The 20,006-nt window shown below is 40.3% G+C and overlaps 1 protein-coding gene across 4 annotated transcripts in view; it reads right to left on the minus strand.

The window, feature by feature from the left end:
• The window catches only part of TMEM108 (transmembrane protein 108), a 172,823-nt gene that overhangs the window by 82,743 nt on the left and 70,074 nt on the right, over positions 1-20,006 (minus strand). For all 4 annotated transcript variants that reach the window (XM_069811527.1, XM_069811501.1, XM_069811518.1 and 1 more), the window contains one exon: positions 5,347-5,428. In XM_069811527.1, coding sequence (XP_069667628.1) covers positions 5,347-5,386 — 40 coding nt within the window. In that variant the 5' untranslated portion in view covers positions 5,387-5,428. The remainder of the gene's footprint in view (positions 1-5,346; positions 5,429-20,006) is intronic.

Raw genomic sequence — 20,006 nt, forward strand, 5'->3', positions numbered from 1 at the left:
TAAGAAAATGCATATTCAATTTAGTTTCTTTATAAGGTGCATCAGTTTGCTTTTAAAGCTGTCTTTAAAAAGGTCTGTTTTCCAGGAAGGGATCACAAAATGGAAAGTTGCAGCTTCTTTCAAGAAGGCAAACTTTCTGCTGGAAACTGAAGCAACAACCTTTAATTGAATTCTGGGAAAAGCAAGTGTTGATGGACTGCTTGCTGCGAGCTGCCCGATGGGCAGTCTGTTACCAAGCCACATGACTCTCAAATACAAATGCTCCAGCCCAGTGAGTATCCCAAAAAGCTTTGTACATGAAACACTGCATACCCAGAGGCTGTTTACCTTTCTAATTTTTAAGCAAACCAGATGGAATCTGTTGCTGGATAACCACTCCCTGCTGCTCTCTTTGCTCAAGCTAACACCTACCAGCCTAATAGAGCACAACAAAAACGTTTTCTTTTCTCTCTGCAAGTCCTTGTGAATGATAGGAAGAGACTCTCTGCTGGTCTGTATCAAGTGATCCCCAGTACCTTTAAGCATACATCAGCTGTACGTTTCTATCGCATGGATTAATTATACATAGCTTGTGCAAACGGAGAGCCCTCTGTGGAAGCAAGCAGGCTCACTTGTGCTAAGGACAGAGTAGCTAGTGGTCACAGGATCAGAGGGTTTGATGGGAGCTTTTGAAATCATCTAAATGACCTCTGTCTCCCCCGAGAGATGTCTTTTTTCCATTTGGTGCTTCAGTGGCAGACTAAAATCCTCCTGACTAGCCTGTTCTAGCATTTCAATGTCCTAACCTGCTAAAGCAGTTTTGCCTGACGTCTAATGTTAAGCTACCTGCTCTATAAATCCATTTCTTCATGTTTTATCTACTACTATGGGCAGGGAACAGGTTATTCCCCTGCTGCTGGTAGTAGTCTTTTTTGTAGTGTTACCATACCTCCCCACTTGCTATTGTATAAATGAGCCATCAGTGCATACCATCTTATTAATACCTCATAATTATTCAGACAGTACTTGGCAACAGAAACAGGAGTTGGTGGGTGTTGGTTCCTATTAGAGGCAATAGGCATTAGGAGATAAAGCTGCTCAGCACCTTTCAGAAGGCACTGAGAATTGGGTCAGGAATTTGACAAACTCACATTGCTTATCAAATATTTATGAAAAGAGGGATGAGCCCCAGGACTTGCTTCAGACTCAAATGGAGCACTGGCTTGTGCTAACCCATTCTACAGGGTGAGCTTCACGGCACGAGACTTAACCGAAAGGCAGGCAGGCTGCCAGTTAAAACTGAGGAAGGTGAGCTGCATCCACAGCAAGGGGAGACGAGATTTGTGACAGCCTGTGTTAGAAGGCATGGCTACTCACTGCCATTTTTGCTCAGTTTGCTACAGAGAGTGGTGCAAGCCTGTACAAAGGAGACTCTATTGATATTACTGGGCATTGTGCCAGGCCTCAGAGGTGAAAGAGCGATGCTTGGGAACGCACTAAGTGATAATGGCATGAAGAAACACTCGGACTGGCGTTTATTTCCAGATGCTATGGTGACAGGTCCTCATACAGACACTGGTACTGTAAGTAAACAGAAAATAAAAGTCCTTCCATTTTTCAGGAAAATAATGTCTGAAGAAGAAAGTCTTGTATACAGCTCGTGTGCCAAGGGCTTCACCAGTTACCTTTCTCCACATTTTTCTCAGTTTATATGCAACTTGGAAGCCCTTACTGAACAGTGCACGCATGGTAGATTATAATGTGCATGTTTTATGATAGAAAATGCAGACATATTGTGGCTCATGCTGTAGGGCTTAAATCATCACATTAGGTCTTTATAAAAAATGGCGATCGCTCAGCCTCATGGGAAAGGCATTTGCATCTTCATCATTACAGAGGCAACAAACTTCATCCATAAAGATGTGCCTAGAACAAATGGCAGCAAATTGTGGACACATGTTTTGCTTTAATTGGTCCTCATCAACTCAATCTAGCTAGTGACTTCAAAGAGCTCTCACTAAGAAACCTCTTCCAAATTCTTTGTTTTAATCTTTTTATGTTTTCTTTAAATGTCTTACAGATTTCAGATTAAATAGAATCTTTGAAGATACAGTTTGAAAGCAGTGCTTCTTTAGAGTTACATCACATGTTTAATTACTTATTCATAAATTATGAATGACTAGAGGTAAAGTAGCATCGCCCAGAGCCCCTGTCCTGGGCCAAATGTAGCACTGCAGTTTTTACAAAGTCTACCTCTTGACTACTGGGATCAGAATCAAGCCAGCTACAACCATATTCAAAAGAGCAGCTGCTGCTAGTGCCATTTGCACATACTATTCTTGATCAGCATAAATGGATGGAGTATGCTCTTTTTGGAAAGCACAGCAGAAGAATATAGATGGCAATAGACTGATTACATAACTCATTTAAAATTCACCAAAAAAAAAAAAAAGTATGCTACAGTTAAAATCTTATTTGGATATGGGCCTGACTTTTAAAAATACAGCTAACAAATCCCACTAGTCTGTAAATCAGACAAATATCTACATAAGTCTTTTCTTCTAGCCCCAAAGCCAAGCAGTCCTCTTGAGTACGAGGGGTCCCGCTGTCTCAGACGCTGCACAGGCACAGCTGAATACAGCACAAATGAATTGAGGTGGAAGCGAATACACAGAAGAGTGTAGCCACTACTGGCCCAGTGGCACAGCTGGGACACAACCAAGATGTGACAAGCCCCGTAACAACACACCAGTTTGGGGATGAAACTACTTCTACATTTCTCAGCCACAAGCACACTCATACAAGCACAGACAGAGCGTTCTCCAGCTGATCACTGTTTCTACAAAAACCACCAACACTTTGTTCAAGCCATCCTAGTTTTTGACTCACAAGAGTACATACACAGGGCACTTCTCTCTATAGCCCTAAGCCTCAACTAATCACTCATAACACAGCAGACAAGGGCAAAATGCTGCCACATCAGAGAGGCAGCACCATCGGCCCGCTTGTTGCAGTTGCAGATGAGGAAGGCAGGCAGGCACAGGACATTGGTGCATCAGCCCAAACTAGAACATTCTCTTTTGGCATTTTCTCTGAAGGTTTGCTTTTTTTTCCCTCTCTGTATAGTAGCAGCAATTTTCCCTCTTTTGTGCAAATGAAACAAGACCATGCTGCAGGCCCTTATAGCATAAAGAACAGTTACAGGAAACACATTAAAGTAATTTCCTCTTCCTCGGTTGCAGAATGCACTCTCTGGAGATTGTTTTTAGTATTGTGGTGTAACTGGGGGAAAAGTGAGCTTAAGTAACACACCTACAGGGCATCTAAAAGAAAACTGATTTAATAGGAATTAGGTAACTTGGTGGATCTTGCCATAGGCTTCTTACAAACCAGCCAACCAACCAGCCAGCAAAAAAACTCATTCCAGATGCCCCAAATATCTCTTATACAGCTATAGCTGTTGCATTTGTACGTTTAGTACACATTTTTCCTGCACTCAGAGAATAAAGCAGTTTGCTCATCTGTCAGTAGAAGTATGTTCAGAACCCATCTTTTCAAATTATGTCATGGAGTTCACAATATCGTTGCCTGTTCATACTGTATATATATATATATGTGTGTGTGTTTATAGTTTGCTCAGTCTCTCCCTCTTCATTTTCAGTATTCCTCTAATTGCTACCTAGATCTTCAACATATTACCCTGAAAAATACAGTTTAAAGCAGCAGGGATAGCAGGGAATGCTGCCAGGCAGGGAAGCATGGTTAAAAAAAAAATACGGAAAGACCCAACACTGTGGTAGGCTGGATGTCGAGTATACCTTCCTTTTTTCCCCTACCATGTTGGTAGAAATGTAGTCATACAGTTCAATTTCATATTTTCATTACAATGAACCTCATGTTGGTCCAGCAACCGAGATAATTTTAGAATTTACTATTCAACACGCAGAAATGTGTCAAAATGTGACAAAATATTCTGGGTCCTTAGCTGTGGTAAAACTACCACAGCCCCCACTGCTGTCAGTGGGTTTCTGGTTCCAGCGCTCCCTGAGGAGCTTGTCCCTCACTGCACTCCAGCCAGGCACCCAACCTCTGGAGCCAAAGGTGTGCTGCTGGGCAGGTCGTCTGACACATCTGTCCTAGCTTTACGCTCATGAGAGAAAAATGATCTTGGGTGCATCTCCAGAGTCTCTCCTCAGATGTCATGAAGACACAGCTGAGTTTCTCTTATGTCATAGGAGAAGCTGTAAAGAAGAATAGGAATGCTAGCCAATCTAGCAAAGCAGAAGAAATCTCTCACTCTATACCCTGATGGCAACGAGTAAAGCAAAGATAGGATATTAACTAGATTTCTGTAACAGTCCATAAAATATTTGTTAGACTTAATTTTCACACACACCAATAAAAGTAATAGTCCTTGCATTGCTCATTCCATGCATACTAAGCATGATTTTCTGGTTTCTGTCTTGCTTGGACCAGAATAAGAGAAACCCATACAAAATTGTCTATGAAAATATGTATCTTGAAGTCAGAAATTATACTGAATTGAAGAGACAACATTAAAAAACCTTTTTTAGATTCTTACTGTAAATTAACAATTTCCTTTATAAAATATAAGACAGCAAGTCATTACACTTACATTTTGTGTATTCTTATTTTATTTAATCTCTAAAATTTTGAAAAGTTGTTGCTTGTGATGTTGATACTGAAAATTGTCAATCTACAGAAATGCTTGAACAGTGTCAATACTGTTTTACACTTAAAACCTTGCCTTAGTCCTGTGAACAGGGGAGGCAGCCCCCATCTACACAGTCTAAATTTTACCTGAGTCTTTTTGCTGGACTTTCGTATCAGACGGACTCTTCTGAAAGCCAAAACTTGGAAAAAAGAAACTAGTCATCTCAGGAAGTGACACAGAATGTAGGTCTGTGTGACTTTGGAGCTACCTTCCCTCACTCATAGATCTTTTATTGAGAGACCATCACTAGACATGCCAAGTGGGATGGATCCCTTTTGTCCACTGAGAACTAGACAAAAAACATGATTACAAAAATGTTGCATTATTTCTTCCAACCACCATCCTCTGTTTCCACCTCTCATTTTTCTGAGGGTGTTCACAGCTGCAAGGCACAGCAAATCACTTACTTTGTATAAGACTGCAGAATCAGCCGATACTTCAACTTGGCTTTTTAATACTTCTCCAAATATCTCCGTTATCAAGGTAATTTAACTTCTACATGGTTCCTTCAGATACCTGAAGCAAGGCACATGGTTAAGTACCTCCCTGAATTGTGCCCTGCATAAATGTCACTATCTTATGTAAGGATTTGAATAGTTCCTCTCTTACAGAAAAAAAAAAAAATTACTTACTAAACAGTTGGCAATAGAGGACCTGTAAGCTTCTCTTCATGGTATCATGTGGTTCTGCTGGTCTGCCAGTTTATTCATGATTCTGTCAAAAAAATCAAGAGAAGAAGAAAATTATTTATTACAAAATATATGTTCTATCGTTATACCTGTTGATTATAAAGTAAGATGAAGCTTCACAGGAAAATCGTATTGATTAGCAATGGGAAATTGCCTAACTGCACTTTGCCTGTGTTAGCCACGCTCTCCAACAGCTTGGCAGTGAAGGGTAGAGCTATGGCCAAAAAGGGGAAAAATTCTCAAGAGTATACAAAATTCACGCACTGAGAATTACTTTCATGTTGTGCCTATGACTTGATAAAATAGATCTCACAAGAGTGTTTTTAGTTTGGGGAAAGGGTCCTCACGGGAGGAGCAAACGTGAGATGCCGACACGGCCAGGCAGCTGTGCTGCGCACACAGGGCTGCAGTCTCCTCCCCGAGTCTCACCTTTTCACATCCCTCAAGAAGTACAAGGAGAAGTCCGCCCTCCTTTTCCAAACAAAATTTCAGTGGTGCCGAAGGGGGGAGATCCCAAACTGTGCTCCAATGGTAGCAGAGAGCAGCTTTGTCCCGGCAATTTTTAGGTTCATGTTAGCCAGCTGTTGTAGCTCACACCACCTCCTGAGCTCCCCACCAGCTACCTGGGCTGCAGCTAGAGCTGCAGCAACTGGAGAACCTTCTCTATGTCCTTGGAAAATTTCTGTTTCTCCGAAACTGAACTATTTCGGTGTAGGAGGGAATCTCATAATTCTTCTAACTGCTGTCTGAAAATGGGATGTGGCAAAAATATCTGACCACCCCAACTCCTTGCCTTTGCCCACTTGGGCAGTGACTAATAACATTTTATGTGTCCTCAGATGGTGTTTTCAAACACTCATCACTGATATTTTTCACCTCAGCTTTAAAAATATTATGAAAAAATAAATCCCAATCATGCTGATATTAATTATTCACCTTGTGAGGAAAATAAATGCATAAATCAGAAGTGAAAAGCAAATGTAGTCCCAACGCACTGCTGTGAGTAATGTCTCACTGAGTACCCAAAGCCAACACAGCATTTAAGCTCTTCATTCCATAAAAAAGCATTTGCTAAAGATTCATAACCAATTTTGAAAGATAGGACACTGGGATCATCCTCCTAAAATGCCTCTTGTCAATATTAAATAGCATGTAGTATCCTCTAATTTTCAGTTCAATGTAATTTCATCTTCCAAACTCCTGGGGACATTTCTGAGTCATTTTAACATGCTCCCACATAAACCCTTCAGAGCTTATTTAAAATGCAGTCTTGAAGACATAAGACAAACAAGTCAAACCAATGAATAACACCTTTAAACTGAATAAATGCTGAGGAGTTTGTGGAAACAGACAGGACTTTTATGTGGAAGCCTCAGAAGATCGTGACTTTTCTTGCCTGTGTTCTGTAATAAAGGACGCTTGGGTTTTGTTAAATTAGATATGGATATTTATGTACACAAACACCATGGTTTTGGATTCTCCAACGCTTTCCTTCCCGTTTAAAATGGGACCCTAAAACCAACTGAGTAACTTGCAGAAATGTCAGTATTTGCAAGGTGTTTTCTCCTAAATGAAAGCAATCATCTGTGAATTAATTTGCTATTTTTTAATCAAAATCAGAATTAGACTCATGCTGCTGTTTGATCAAGAAAACTTGCAGAGGGACTCCTGTTCACCCCTTTCTCCTTAAGGTTTACCAAACAACAAAGCAGACATAGTAAAAAACCTCAGTTTTTATGCATAAATAGACATCATATAGTCTATTACAGCACTTTCCAAAGATGCATATACAAAAAGTCTATGTTTAGCATCCATTAAGATATTAATAAAAATATATGTAGGAAAGGACAAGAACCAGAAAAGCCACTGACAATGTAGATTCCATATCCCCAAGGACTCTGCTTGTTATTTTGTGTCAAAACAGGATTTACAAGCACTGAGCCATCTGAAGTCATAAAAATACAATGGAAAAAAGGGATAATCTGACACTGCAACCCTAAATCCACAATATTTACTTTGTATAACTTGAACTGTGCTTGGCAACTGAGATTTCATACATTTTTTGGCTGTAAACCACAATTATTTCATATTTCTCTTCCATCTCCATGTTAATGCTATCCATAACGTATAAAGGTATTTGCTTAGAAATTCTGGTATTGTGGTTTGTCCTGGTTTCAGCTGGGATAGAGTTAATTTTCTTTCTAGTAGCTGGTATAGTGTTATGTTTTGGATTCGGTATAAGAATAATGTTGATAACACACCGATGTTTTCAATTGTTGCTAATTGTTTATACCAAGTCAAGGATTTTTCAGCTTCTCATGCCCAGCCAGCAAGAAAGCTGGAGGGGCACAAGAAGTTGGAAGCAGACACAACCAGGACAGCTGACCCAAACTGGCCAAAGGGATATTCCATACCATGTGATGTCATGCCCAGTATATAAACTGGGGAGAGTTGGCCTGGGGGGATCACCGCTCAGGAACCAACTGGGCATTGGTCAGTTTCTGTCCCCATATGCACACTAGTGGTGTGCATTTGCATTGTGCCTCACTTGTATATTCCAATCCTTTTATTATTATTATTATTGCCATTTTATTATTGTTATTATTATCATTATTAGTTTCTTCCTTTCTGTCCTATTAAACTGTTCGTACCTCAACCCATGAGTTTTACTTTTTTCCTCCAATTCTTTCCCCCATCCCACTGGGTGGGGGGGAAGTGAGTGAGCAGCTGCGTGGTGGTTAGTTGCTGGCTGGGGTTAAACCCCAACATGGTTAAAATAAATGGTATGCTTTTGTGTATATATTTATTTAGACAGCACTCTTAGGGTCATTCATCCTGTGCTAGGAAATAGAAACTAGTGTGCATATGGGGACAGAAGCAAAGATTAGCACTGGAAAACTTTCACTATGTTCTTCTGTTGCCCTTAGTTAGAAGATTGATCTTTGTGACTACATGGCCATAAAATTATACATAGAGAAGTCAGTAAAGATGCATAAACCAAATGTTGCCATGAGTTTACAACATCTAAATTTCTTCAAAGTTCTCGGTGTGACTTAGGGTGAATAGACTAGACTAGACTAGACTAGACTACAATACAATACAATATTTCAGTTGGAAAAGACCTACAATGATCATCTAGTCCAACTGATTTAAAATTAAACATGGGTGGAAAACACTGCAATTACACTTTCCATAATTTTTAATACCCTATTTCTTGTGTACAGGAAATGCATGTAAAGCAAGGACTTATTTTACAGATACTGTAAGGCAAGAGACATTTTATGAGATTTATTTGTATACCTTTGGAAGCCAAACCACACCAATGGTGTTCTTCCAAAGACAGAGACTGCTTGCAACAACTATCAACGCTGCACAAAGTTCAGGCAGATGAACAGCCCATTAAGTGCCTGAATCAAGACCTGACATAAGAACAGCAGAACCACTGCTGCACCTACCCAGGTGAAAGCTCCCATGAGCCCATTATCCTGTCTTTACCATTAGCTGCTAGCAGGACTGTAGGGAAATAACATGTGTGTCCTATGTTCGGCTGGGATAGAGATAAGGTTCACAAGAAGCTGGGAGGGGACACAGCCAGGACAGCTGATCTGAACTAGCCAAAAGGATATTCAATACCAGATGACATCATGCTTACTATATAACCTGGGAGAGCTGGTGGGGGGAGGAAGGATCGCGGCTTGGGAATGGGCTGAGCATCAGGTTCCGAGTGGTCAGCAATTGCATTGTGCATCACTTGCTTTATACATTCTTCTATCAGTATTATTGCTATTATTACTTCTTCTCTCCTTGTGTCGTCCTATTAAACTGTCTTTATTTCAACCCACAAGGTTTTACCTTTTTCTTCTGATTCTCCTCCCCATCCCACCAGGCTGGGGAGGAGTGTGTGAGCAGCTGCGTGATGCTTAGTTGCCAGCTGGGCTTAAACCACCACAATTTGAAACAACGTAAGTGGAAAGTAATCCTTACACCCTGGCATAGCTTGCTCTATTTCCAGCAACCCTGAGCTGACTACAGTATCTGAGCTGCCATGTTTTTTAACTTGACAATAATTATTCCTTACTTATCGCCTCTGTGTCATACAGAATTTTAGTCTTTCATTAGGTCATTTAGAATCTCTTTTTCAAGCTGATGAATTCTCATCTTTTTGTTTCTTCCATACAGAAGATATACCCTATGTCTGATAATTGTAATGCCTTAAGGTGTACATACCCCTTCCAGTTCGGATCTGAGAAGTAGGGAACAAAATTGCATGCAGCCATCAAAACTTCGGTGTGTATTGGATTTTCATGAAGTTTCCTGTTTCTTCCCTACTTGGTTCCCAAGTCTGCCTATGATTCTCTTTTCCTCTGTGACTGCTGCTGAGCTTTACTCCACTGTTTTATAGACCTACCTGCTACAAATCCCTGAGGGGCAGTAACTCCTCTGGAGTTCATCCTCAGGTATGTAGAGCTAGGACTGTTTTTTACCTGTGTATGTGACTTTGCAATTATCAGCACTGAATTTCATCTGTCATTTTACCACTCAGTCACTTACTACCATGACATTTCTGAGAGATGGCAATGAAGGCCAGAATTATTTTTATTATATAACAAATAGACACCTATTGTATATAACAGCTTCTGAAGTTGCCCCAGTTTCAACACTAATACTAATTTTGGCAGCTTCCATGGAAGTTCAATCATGAAAAATCTTCTTTATCTCTAAGAAGAGAAAGCAAAGATTCATGGTTAGACGTTTGAAAAGCTGCAGAGGAAACCTCCTTTCTGAGTATCAATCCATGTCCAGCCATCACAGTACTATCTCATGGCCATGCAGGCACACCTAATCCAAAAGTTCTTTTCCTGCAAGTACCTGGGTTTTGTAGTCTTTAGCTTATGAAAATCTTTTGCAGGTCTTCTGTGATAAATACATTCATTTATCACAACCAAGAAAGGTTACATATTGACTGGCTGGTAGCTGAGAGAGCTCTGGTTCACCAACCTGTGTTTTCTTAAGTGTTTGAGTATGCAGTTTTAGGCACTAACAGATTAGCAGAGTTGTGCACGTGCAGATGGAAAATGCAGACACAGCCAGCTCCTGACCTTGGGCAGATTGATGTAAAACCAGAGTATCGCCACCTGTTTTTAATACACCGTCACTTACAAGAAGAAAAAAAATAGGAAGAGTGAGCAGAAACAAATTGTCCTGGAAAAAAAAATAGATTTGGAAAATGTGTGTTAAACTTTAATAATAAAAAATCTAATCTGAGTACCTGAGTTTTGTACCCATTTTATCCTCACTCTATTCTTTAATCCTTCCCAGAGTTTTCTCGGGAGTACACTTCTCCAAAATATTAATTTTAAAACAACCTGTGCTTTAATGTTTGAGGAACCATTCTGAGTATTTGAGGGAATTACCTGTTACAAAGATACTAGATCTTTGATTAAGATTAAAAAGATCCTTAACCTTAATTTCCTAGATCCATATTTAGGTCTCCAAGTAAATGGGCACATTCCCAATTACTCTGAACACTGTCTCTTCTCTGAAAACCAGGAAATTAAGGTCTAATTATGACATTTGGGGTTTTTCTATATTGTAATTCGTATTGGTGTACCTACTGATATATTTTGAAACAAAGTAATAAAGCTAGTGCAAGTTTGTACCCAAACAAATTTCAATTTAGAAAGACCCATCTTCAGTAGTTAAATTGGTGGAAATTTGTATCCAGAAAAGGTGTCACATGCCTAGCCTCAGAGACCTCTGTTTGACAATATCTGCTAAGCATTTGGTGTCTGAAATGGACTTACATATTTTGCCCTTTTTAGTGCACAATATTTCACATAGAGTTTATCTTACACAGAATGATGAATAGACATGCAGGATCCCTATGGACAGCTAGCAATATTGTCTTTCACAGTAAGTGATCCCCTCAACGTTGCAGCTAAATTAAAGAGGACAATGAAGACATAATGATGAATAGAAGACAAAAGAGTCCAAAAGAGCTGACAGCTCCCAGCCATTCATTATGTCTGATGGGAAAAAAAATACCAACAGTGCCTTAAATTAAAGAAAAAATGGAGGAGAACAGGAGATCAGTGTTGAGGCAAAGCTAACAGTCAGTGGAGAACCCTTTTTCTTTGTGAATCTGTCAAACAGAAACCAGGAGACTAAAATAAAGAAGCTGAAAAAATGGTAATGGAAAGAAGAGACAGACAAAAGGCCACCTCCATCCCATGAAGCACCTGAACTTTATTATGTTATTTCTGACTGCCTTCTCTCCTCTATGGATCATTCTGAAAATAAGAAAAAGCTACATCACTGACAGTTTTCAACTATACTATTCCTGGTTATGCAGATAATGAAAGAGAGAAAGCAGGCACACACAGAAGTTCTTCCGTATCCAATCATTGTTGGATCCCCAACCAAGGAAACACAGCCTTGATCCTTTTAGTATCGTACTGTCCCGTGACATTCAATGAATGCTTTAGAAGAGAGCAACAGCAGAGGCTCCTCACTTATAACTCTGAGAGCTGTGACTCCCCCAGGAGTTACACACCCAGCGTAAATTCCACCACCAAGATCTTCACCCACTGCTTCCCACAGGTTAGTTGCTTAGTGGGTATTCAGGTGTGCCTCATAAAAGGAAGCAGGTGGACTCTTCTTGACTACACAGGGCTCAAGCACAACTTTGTGTTTTCAAGTTTGTGTGATTTGTTTCTTAATTCAATGGCCTACTTCCACAATCCAGCTGTTATTTTGCAAAATTTATATCCCCAAAAGCTTCAGGGCATGCTAATAAGAAGATGATTAACTTGCAGCAGTAAGATCCCTCTGAGCAAGAATTCTGTGTTCTTGTTCAACATGTGCCACATTGTCTGCTGTGATTTATTTCCCACTGCTTGGAACATGCAAACCATCATTACCATCTTTCTTCATAACATCCTGAGTGCAGCATTTTTGATATTTATGTTGGAATGGATTCCTCTTTGCAGATCTAAGAAAGAGCAATTCACATCTACTTCCACAATTATCCTAAAAAATGTATGCCCTTTGCTTTCCTAAGGTCTCCAAAAAGTAGGGTCTACTCTCAGGATATCACAGCTGATCAGAACCAGTCTTGCTGGCGTTGTGTAGACCTGTCATACATGCATAACGAATAGTCAGGTAGGAGCTGAACTAGAGCTACTACCATGCTTTTCTGCATATACAAGACTTGCATCCTGTGTAACATGGACTTGGAAGCAGTCTCATACCACCCAGAAAAAAACCAATCCCAAAGCCTCTCTTCTCTCTGCGTTCAGATGCAGAGCATCTACAATCCCCACTGGGCCTGAGCCTGGTTGTGGTTATTCTTGTGCTGGTGTTTGAATCCATACCTTCCCATTACCACAGAGATAAGCACAAATCAAGAAAAACACCCAGAGAAAGCAGCGTCAATATGCAAGGAAAACCTGACAGTAATTGCTCCCTCTTCCCCAGTTTCCCTACTTCTTCATTAACTTTTGAAATCCCAGTCCCCCATCTCTCCTAACATAACAGTTCAAATGACTGTGTTCCCACAGCCTTGGCTAGATGATCACTTAAAGGCTACTGTCATTAGCATGGTGAGTGGAGGACATTGTCAGCCAACACTCTTCATCATCTTCCTTTATTCACATGTTGAACGTGGGGCATTTTGAGGAAAGGAGGAGGGAGGAAAGGCCTACACTCTTGGGGGTCACTGTCATAGAAATAGTTGGGCATGAAGAACCTCATGTCCAAGTGACCATGGCCAGGGGAAGAACTTAGTCTGAAAAGGCCAGGTAACACTGCTGTTGCCTTTGGGCATCTAATGCCTTGGCGTCTGTGGTAATCTTATGAACAGTTACTGAAACAGCCAAAGGCAAGCATTGAAAGGGTAGTGAAAACTGAGAGGAAAAATGCCAAGGTGTAAATAAAAGGTCATTTCACATGAGACTTCCCTGCTTTGATGTGTGCCTGCCCTCTAGCAAGCTTGAGCCCCATGACCTTTTTGGAAAAGCTGTGACAGACAGGGTTACTGTCTTGGCTGATGGTAACTGAGAAGTCCTAGAGATGGAGATTGGAACAACTATAAAGCACTAGGCTACTGAATGTCCTTCACACTCTATCGACAGTGCAAGGGACTTTATTTCTTGATTTTGTTCCTAATGGTCTATCATTAGCAAATACTTTTGGAGGCAGCTCCAGTGGGAGAGAAGCCTGAACATCAGTTGTTCTGGTTGCTTCTTGTTCCCATGGGTGCACAGACATGAGTCTGTGTCCGTGTCTGTCTGTCCAGTTGTAGAATAAGAAGATAAGAAGAAGCCTCTCCTTTTCATCATTCATCTCTGTGGAGCTCTGAGAAGCTAACATCATCATAAGGATCAAACTTATAAGCTACACTGCTTATTAGCTAGATATTATTTTGTTGCAGTTACACCACACATAAAAATACTTTTCCACTTTTGCCAATTAGTTCCAAATGAATTAACCAGCTGGTTACTGTTATCAAGTTAAGACACATCAAAGCTGAAAGACAGTCCCACAGGTCAGTGTCTATTTTCTGCAACAGCCTAACACTGGATTGTGACACCAGTCACTTTAAGGCACTACAGAATGCCATTAGATACTTTTACTTTACAACAAATCTATTGCCACAGAAGGTCTTCTTGAGACGGGGAACCAAAGAAACCTTAGCAGATATAGTAGATATATGAATGTGGATAAGAATTGTTTAATAATTATCTAGCTTATAATGAAGTTAAAGAAGTTTCAATAGAGGTAGACATGGCCCAAGGGGATGAGAAGTGATGTTTAATGCTTGCATTGTTGAGGCTGGCTGGGACAGGAGATAGTCCCTGATAAGAAGCAGCAGTGGCTCCAAGAACCAGCCAAGACTGACCTTGTGATTTGGACAAATGCCAAGGGACAACTGAGTCTGCGCAGGGACAGAAGGTTAAGAGTTCACCGTGAAGAAGACATACAGCCTTCATCTTCACGACCACCAGACGACCACCATAAGGAGGCACTGCGCAAGCGCAGTTGAGAGGAGACTATGGAAATGACTTCCTAGAGCTAATTTTAATATATATGTAACACTTGACTGTATAAATTTAAAGTGAACTGCCAAATCAGGTGCGCACGACTTTGGTGGGACTACCCCCCGTGCTGCCCAGCGCTGAATGAACATACCTACTTTACAATCTCACCGATTGTGGAGTCTGTTTTCCGCACGTCATTCTGGGTGCCCATTTTTCTTCTGTTGCTTAAAAAGGCCATTTTTTTCTAGTCACAGTACCAGGGTGCCATTTTCCAGGTGGAGGAAGTGACTTCTGCCACTTGAATAACATGAAAATATCTACTATCTAACAATAATACGAGACATACAACACACTCTTGAGAAATTCAAACCTCTTTCAGGAAAACTCACATATGCAAATATGTGCTTTGTAAATTTACTTCAACTGGAAAACTAATAATAATATGTTAAGGTCTAGCTACATTAATATTTCCATTATAGTTTGTTCTTTTCAGTTACTAATGGCCATTTGAAACTTACCTTTGATGACAAAATTTTATTGCACAGCTTGAAACATGCTATTTTTGCTAACTGTTTGAAGAAAAAGAGTCCAACTTCTCTGAGTTTAGGGGAGGATCATCCTTCACATTGCAACATAAAAAAAAAGTGAAACAACTGGGTCAAGAAAGTTGTACAGAAATAGTTCCTAGTGAAAAGAACCTTTCACTGTCCTCTTGAGAAGGCTTCTTTTAAAAAAAGAAATATGATAGATTTCAGACTAAGTTGTGTAATTTTTCAAATTTTTCTTTATGGGTCTTATAGGAGCCAAATCAAAGACAATCTTTTAATATTGTATCAAGTTCATGATGAAAATTTCACATGCTGCACTATGCCCAGGAAGCATTCAGCAGTGTAAATTGTCTGCTCTTTGACAGGAAAACTTTGTAACCAGTGGAAGCTCTCCTGCTAAAAGACTTTCTTGGCACACAAAACTATGCTAGTTAAGATGTCTCTATAACTTCTGGGAAAATAAAGAAAATATAGCTTGTTCCTCCTTGTCAATCACAGCAGGGAATGGAAGTTGAAACAAGCTCCATTTCCACATCACTCTTGTAATGGCGTGTTTTCCCTGGAGGATCTCCCACAGCATCTCACCTGCTTCAGGGTGTCCACAATGTGGATGCTGACACTGGATTTACTCACCTAAACTCCCTCTAGATAGCAGGTAGGTTGGCTCCTCTGAAGCCTGATGCCTGTGACCTGTTCAAAATACCTCTGTTGGAAGGAGGAGAGTCATCCCTTTTGTGGGGCTGTTTCTCTCAATTGAGTTTCAGAGAGCTGAAGGTCCACCATTGATTTCACCTCTTAACACTGAAAATGAGGATGAGGATGCCAATGTCTGTACAAAGGAATCCCACCCAGTGCTTTCTCCAGCTACAGGGATCTCAAGGTTTATGGTGTTAACTTCTCTGCAGCTGTGTTAAACTGTTCCCTTGTTCCTATTGTGTAGGATACACAATGAAAAAGAATGTAAAGAACAGGCAAGCAAATAGCTCTGCCTGCACTGTAGTAAACACTGAAGAGTCTGAAAAGGGTGCACCTGTGTGAAGCAGCTGAAATCAGACTTTTCATATTATTCAGCTTGATTAAATGTAAATATTTCAAGTAGAGAAGAAAAAAGGGTGCAAAAGAGAAGGCACTATTTTCCCTCTCTTATAATATGGTACTGTATTCCTAAGGTTGATTGATTGGGTCAATTTTTCAAGAATGGAAAGCATCAAGTGTAAACAAAGAGGAGTATGCATGCTCTGCATGTCTGAAATCTAGGCCAAAATACCAGTTTCATAAAGATGCTTGAGTATTCAAAAATGCAAGGAAGCGCCTTGCTGTCAAACATACCTGTATTGTAGCACTGAAAACACTGTTACACTGGCCCTAGATGACTTTAAAGAAAATCTGTTGTAGAGATGGAAACATCTCAATATAACGTTTTAACTCAAGATCATCTTCCCTTTAATAAACACCACAATTATGCAGCTAAACAAATAACCCTTAATAAACCACCACAAAGGAGGCTCAATATTGTGCATCAGCATTGTCTGATTTACAGTGAACTAAAGATGCAAGCTAAGGAAGGAAAGTGCCTGTAATTGTTTTGACAAGGATCTCACAAACTGGCTTTTGGCTTTGAAAACTTTATCTGTAAAGAGGTTCCCTTTTACTAACTTCCCTTGAGAGACTGTAAAGATTAAGAAGATTGAGGGATATACACGAAGAAAAAGGTCAAGATGGGCTAATTAAGTTTTGGCCCATTTCTAGGGGAATTTCAACTGACCTGATGGAAGATAAGTACAGAAGAGCCCAGCCCACAACCATACATTCTGCTTTGTCTCCCCACTCCCTGGCTAGTCTACATCTATAAAGCACAGAGGACATGAAGCCAATGTAAAGCACAGAGGACATGAAGGACGCCAACACAGTGCTCTTCTGACTCCATCAGATGCTGTGTCCAGTCCACAAACCCAGCCTTTTTGAAAACTGAAGATGGGTGAGGAACAAGAGCTTTGAATCAGGTCACAGTGCCCCACCAGCGTATTTTGGTCGTGGCCCATCCTATTGGATCCTAAGATCACATAATTAAGGAGAACATAAACACCTCAGCTGCCAAAAAATTTAAATAAATAAATTATTGCAATTTTGAAATGCACGCATGTGTTTGTTTATGTACGTATATAGCAGATGATGGCTATGTCTTCTGCTTCTCTTTCCTTATTTGCCTATTCATACTAGCATGCCTCTCCCAGTGACAAAAGGAATAAAAAAGAAAAAAGGAAAAAAATTAATAAACATATATGGCATTCCCCCTTTTTCTTTGCAGTGAAAAGAAAATCATATTAAATTTCCCATCAAAATATATGTTTAAGAATATTCTTATGTCAGTTTTGGATGGGAAGTTTTGAACCACCTCTGATCATAATGTGTAAGTATAGCATAAAGATCTAATTTCACAATGACAGGTTATAATAGACATATACAAGTACCTAAGAGTGAAAGAAACATTTTATTATAGTTGAAAAAAGCATGGTAGGAAAGCATAACCACATTTTGAATCCTTAACCATTCAGTCTCAACTGTGCATTAATATATTTAATAGTAACCCATACCGCTGTCTTTTTAGCAGAGCATAAATTCCTAAAAAACCCAACATGGTCTATAATGATATTTTAGTAAAAATACCAGTACAGTAAACAAACATGAAAGGTTAGGTTTTTTTAAGACCTCCTGGTGTGCCTTGCCAGGTCCTCTTGCCCCCATGACAGGGTGTTAGTTCTGGGGCAATCCCAACTAAACTGTTTGCTAGTTTCCTTTGCACAGCTATTTTAGAGCATACATTCATCTTGGAATAAAGTCTATCACTTCAAAGACTGAGTCTGTCTGAAGTAGCTTCTTCTATGAAATTATAACAACTCATGCTCTAAGAATAGAGACATCTTTGGCAGATTTGGATGGATGGATGGATTCATAAATGCATGTACACAATCATAAGCCACAGAAAGCAAGATGATGTCTTGACCTATGTCTCCCTGGTTAAACCTCCTTTTAACAGAGGCATTTACTACCTGTCTTATAATCAGACATTCAATATGGTAAGAAGAGAAGGGAGATAAAGTGAGCTCTGAAATATGACTGCTCTGCTTTGGAGGGCTGATCAACATACACCAAAAAGCAGAAGAGTACACTCGCTTCGACTTGACATTTCATCTGAGAGTTTATGACAGTGTCTAGTTCAGGGGACAGCATTTATTTATCCTCAACTTTCAGCCCCAGGGTTTGATGTCAAAGGAAGAAGCAGCCTCAGAAAGAACAGGGGACTAGCAACCCCTTTTATAGAAGAATATTTTGCACGCCATTTTGATACAGCAGGTTGGAATAAAATGAAAATTTTACATGGCATCAAACAGAAACACAACCCCATAAAAAATTAGGTTTGGAGGGAGGTGGCAGGAAATAGGCTCTTGGTAATTTCCAAATTATTCATTCTTGTCCATACAAGGTTATTGTAGTGCAAACACTGCATTTCATTTGAAAATGTATGCCTGATTTAATAGGAAGAGTTTCCAAGAAAATTAAATGTCAGAGCAGTGCAGCTTATTGGTTTTACTCAATATAAATTCACTTTTTATGCAACTCTGAATAATAATGCCCTGCTCTGTGTCAACGTGATGTCAACAACTTCAGGCTTTCAAGAGTGGAATTGAAGGCAAAAGAAGAAGAGATGGGGGCACATCCAGTGCTAACCTGGCACTGTCTGAGATTTAGCTCTACATGACAAGTCTGTAGCTTTAGAGAGGCTTTAGCACACTGATCACCGTGTGTCTCATTTTCTTCCCTTTCACTTTGTGCAGCCAGCAAGAGTGCTATTGGCTAAACAGTTCATCTTCCTCCTTCAAAAGGTTCAAACACTGGCATATACAGAGGTACAATTAAGCCCGAAGGAAATTCATATGAAAGAATATGGGAAATCTCAAACAGCAGCATCTGAAAACACATCATGCTGCCAAGTAAGATTATGCTCAGATGCACAATTTATTCTAATAGGTTAGTGAAAACTCTCATTTACTGCCCAGAAACGTGAAGTTCTCCCTCAGGCAAAACCCACTGACCCTGATGGGAGCTTTGTGTCAGTACAGACCCCAGCACCTGGCTCAGGACTGGTAAAGCAGCGCAAGCAAAGGCTACTGTTTCAAGAGGCTGCCCCTTTTTTTTTTTTCTAACAGACGTAACAAACAGCATAGGCAGGAAAAGAGTAAGAATCCCGGAGACTGCATGTTTGGTAGGTGGATTTAATAAATAAACATCTGCCTGAAAATTCACCTCAGCTAAAATGCGATGAGGACAGTTTCAGGTGTGTCAGATATTCTTCTCCTACATTGCAACTAAGATGGGCTAAACCGCGTTCGGAGCTGCCAAGTGTAAACCCAGTGTAATTCCAGTGACCCTGTTATAGCACGATGTGATTGAATATGAAAATGAACTGATGAAGGAAAAAGGGGAAGAATGGCCTTCTGTAAAGTACTGAACAGCACAGGAGCGGATCTGGGAGACACTGGATTATTACAGCAGGTTTTCTGTGGGTACAAACTTCAGCAAGACTCCCCCCTCCTACCAAAAGCTAATGGAGCTTAACTCCTATTTGTGCACCTGAAAACCACCTCTTTATCTTTCTGTCCCTCTGTTTTCCTACTAAAGAAAATCTGTCAGGGAAACAGAGAATGCCTTCTCCATGCCCCGCTTGATTGTACCATGGCTTTGCTTCTCTAGGCTGTAAAAAGTTGGGGGAAATGTGTTGTCTCTTCTGGGTGCAATTGACTTCTGAGCCATGAGTTCAGCCCTGCAAGGACAGAAGACAGGAGATGTCCAGCCATGGGCCTATCTTATGACATGGTTCCCCCCTCATCCCCGTATCAGCTCACACAACTGAGCAATGAAGCTGCCCAGGGATGCAATGAAGGATCCTTTTCAAATAAAACTGCTGCTTCTCTCTTGCCTCAGGAGCCCCTGATCCTGCGTGCTAAGATAGTTCTGC

The sequence above is a fragment of the Haliaeetus albicilla genome, chromosome 2, assembly GCF_947461875.1.
Source record: "Haliaeetus albicilla chromosome 2, bHalAlb1.1, whole genome shotgun sequence".
Taxonomy (NCBI): domain Eukaryota; kingdom Metazoa; phylum Chordata; class Aves; order Accipitriformes; family Accipitridae; genus Haliaeetus; species Haliaeetus albicilla.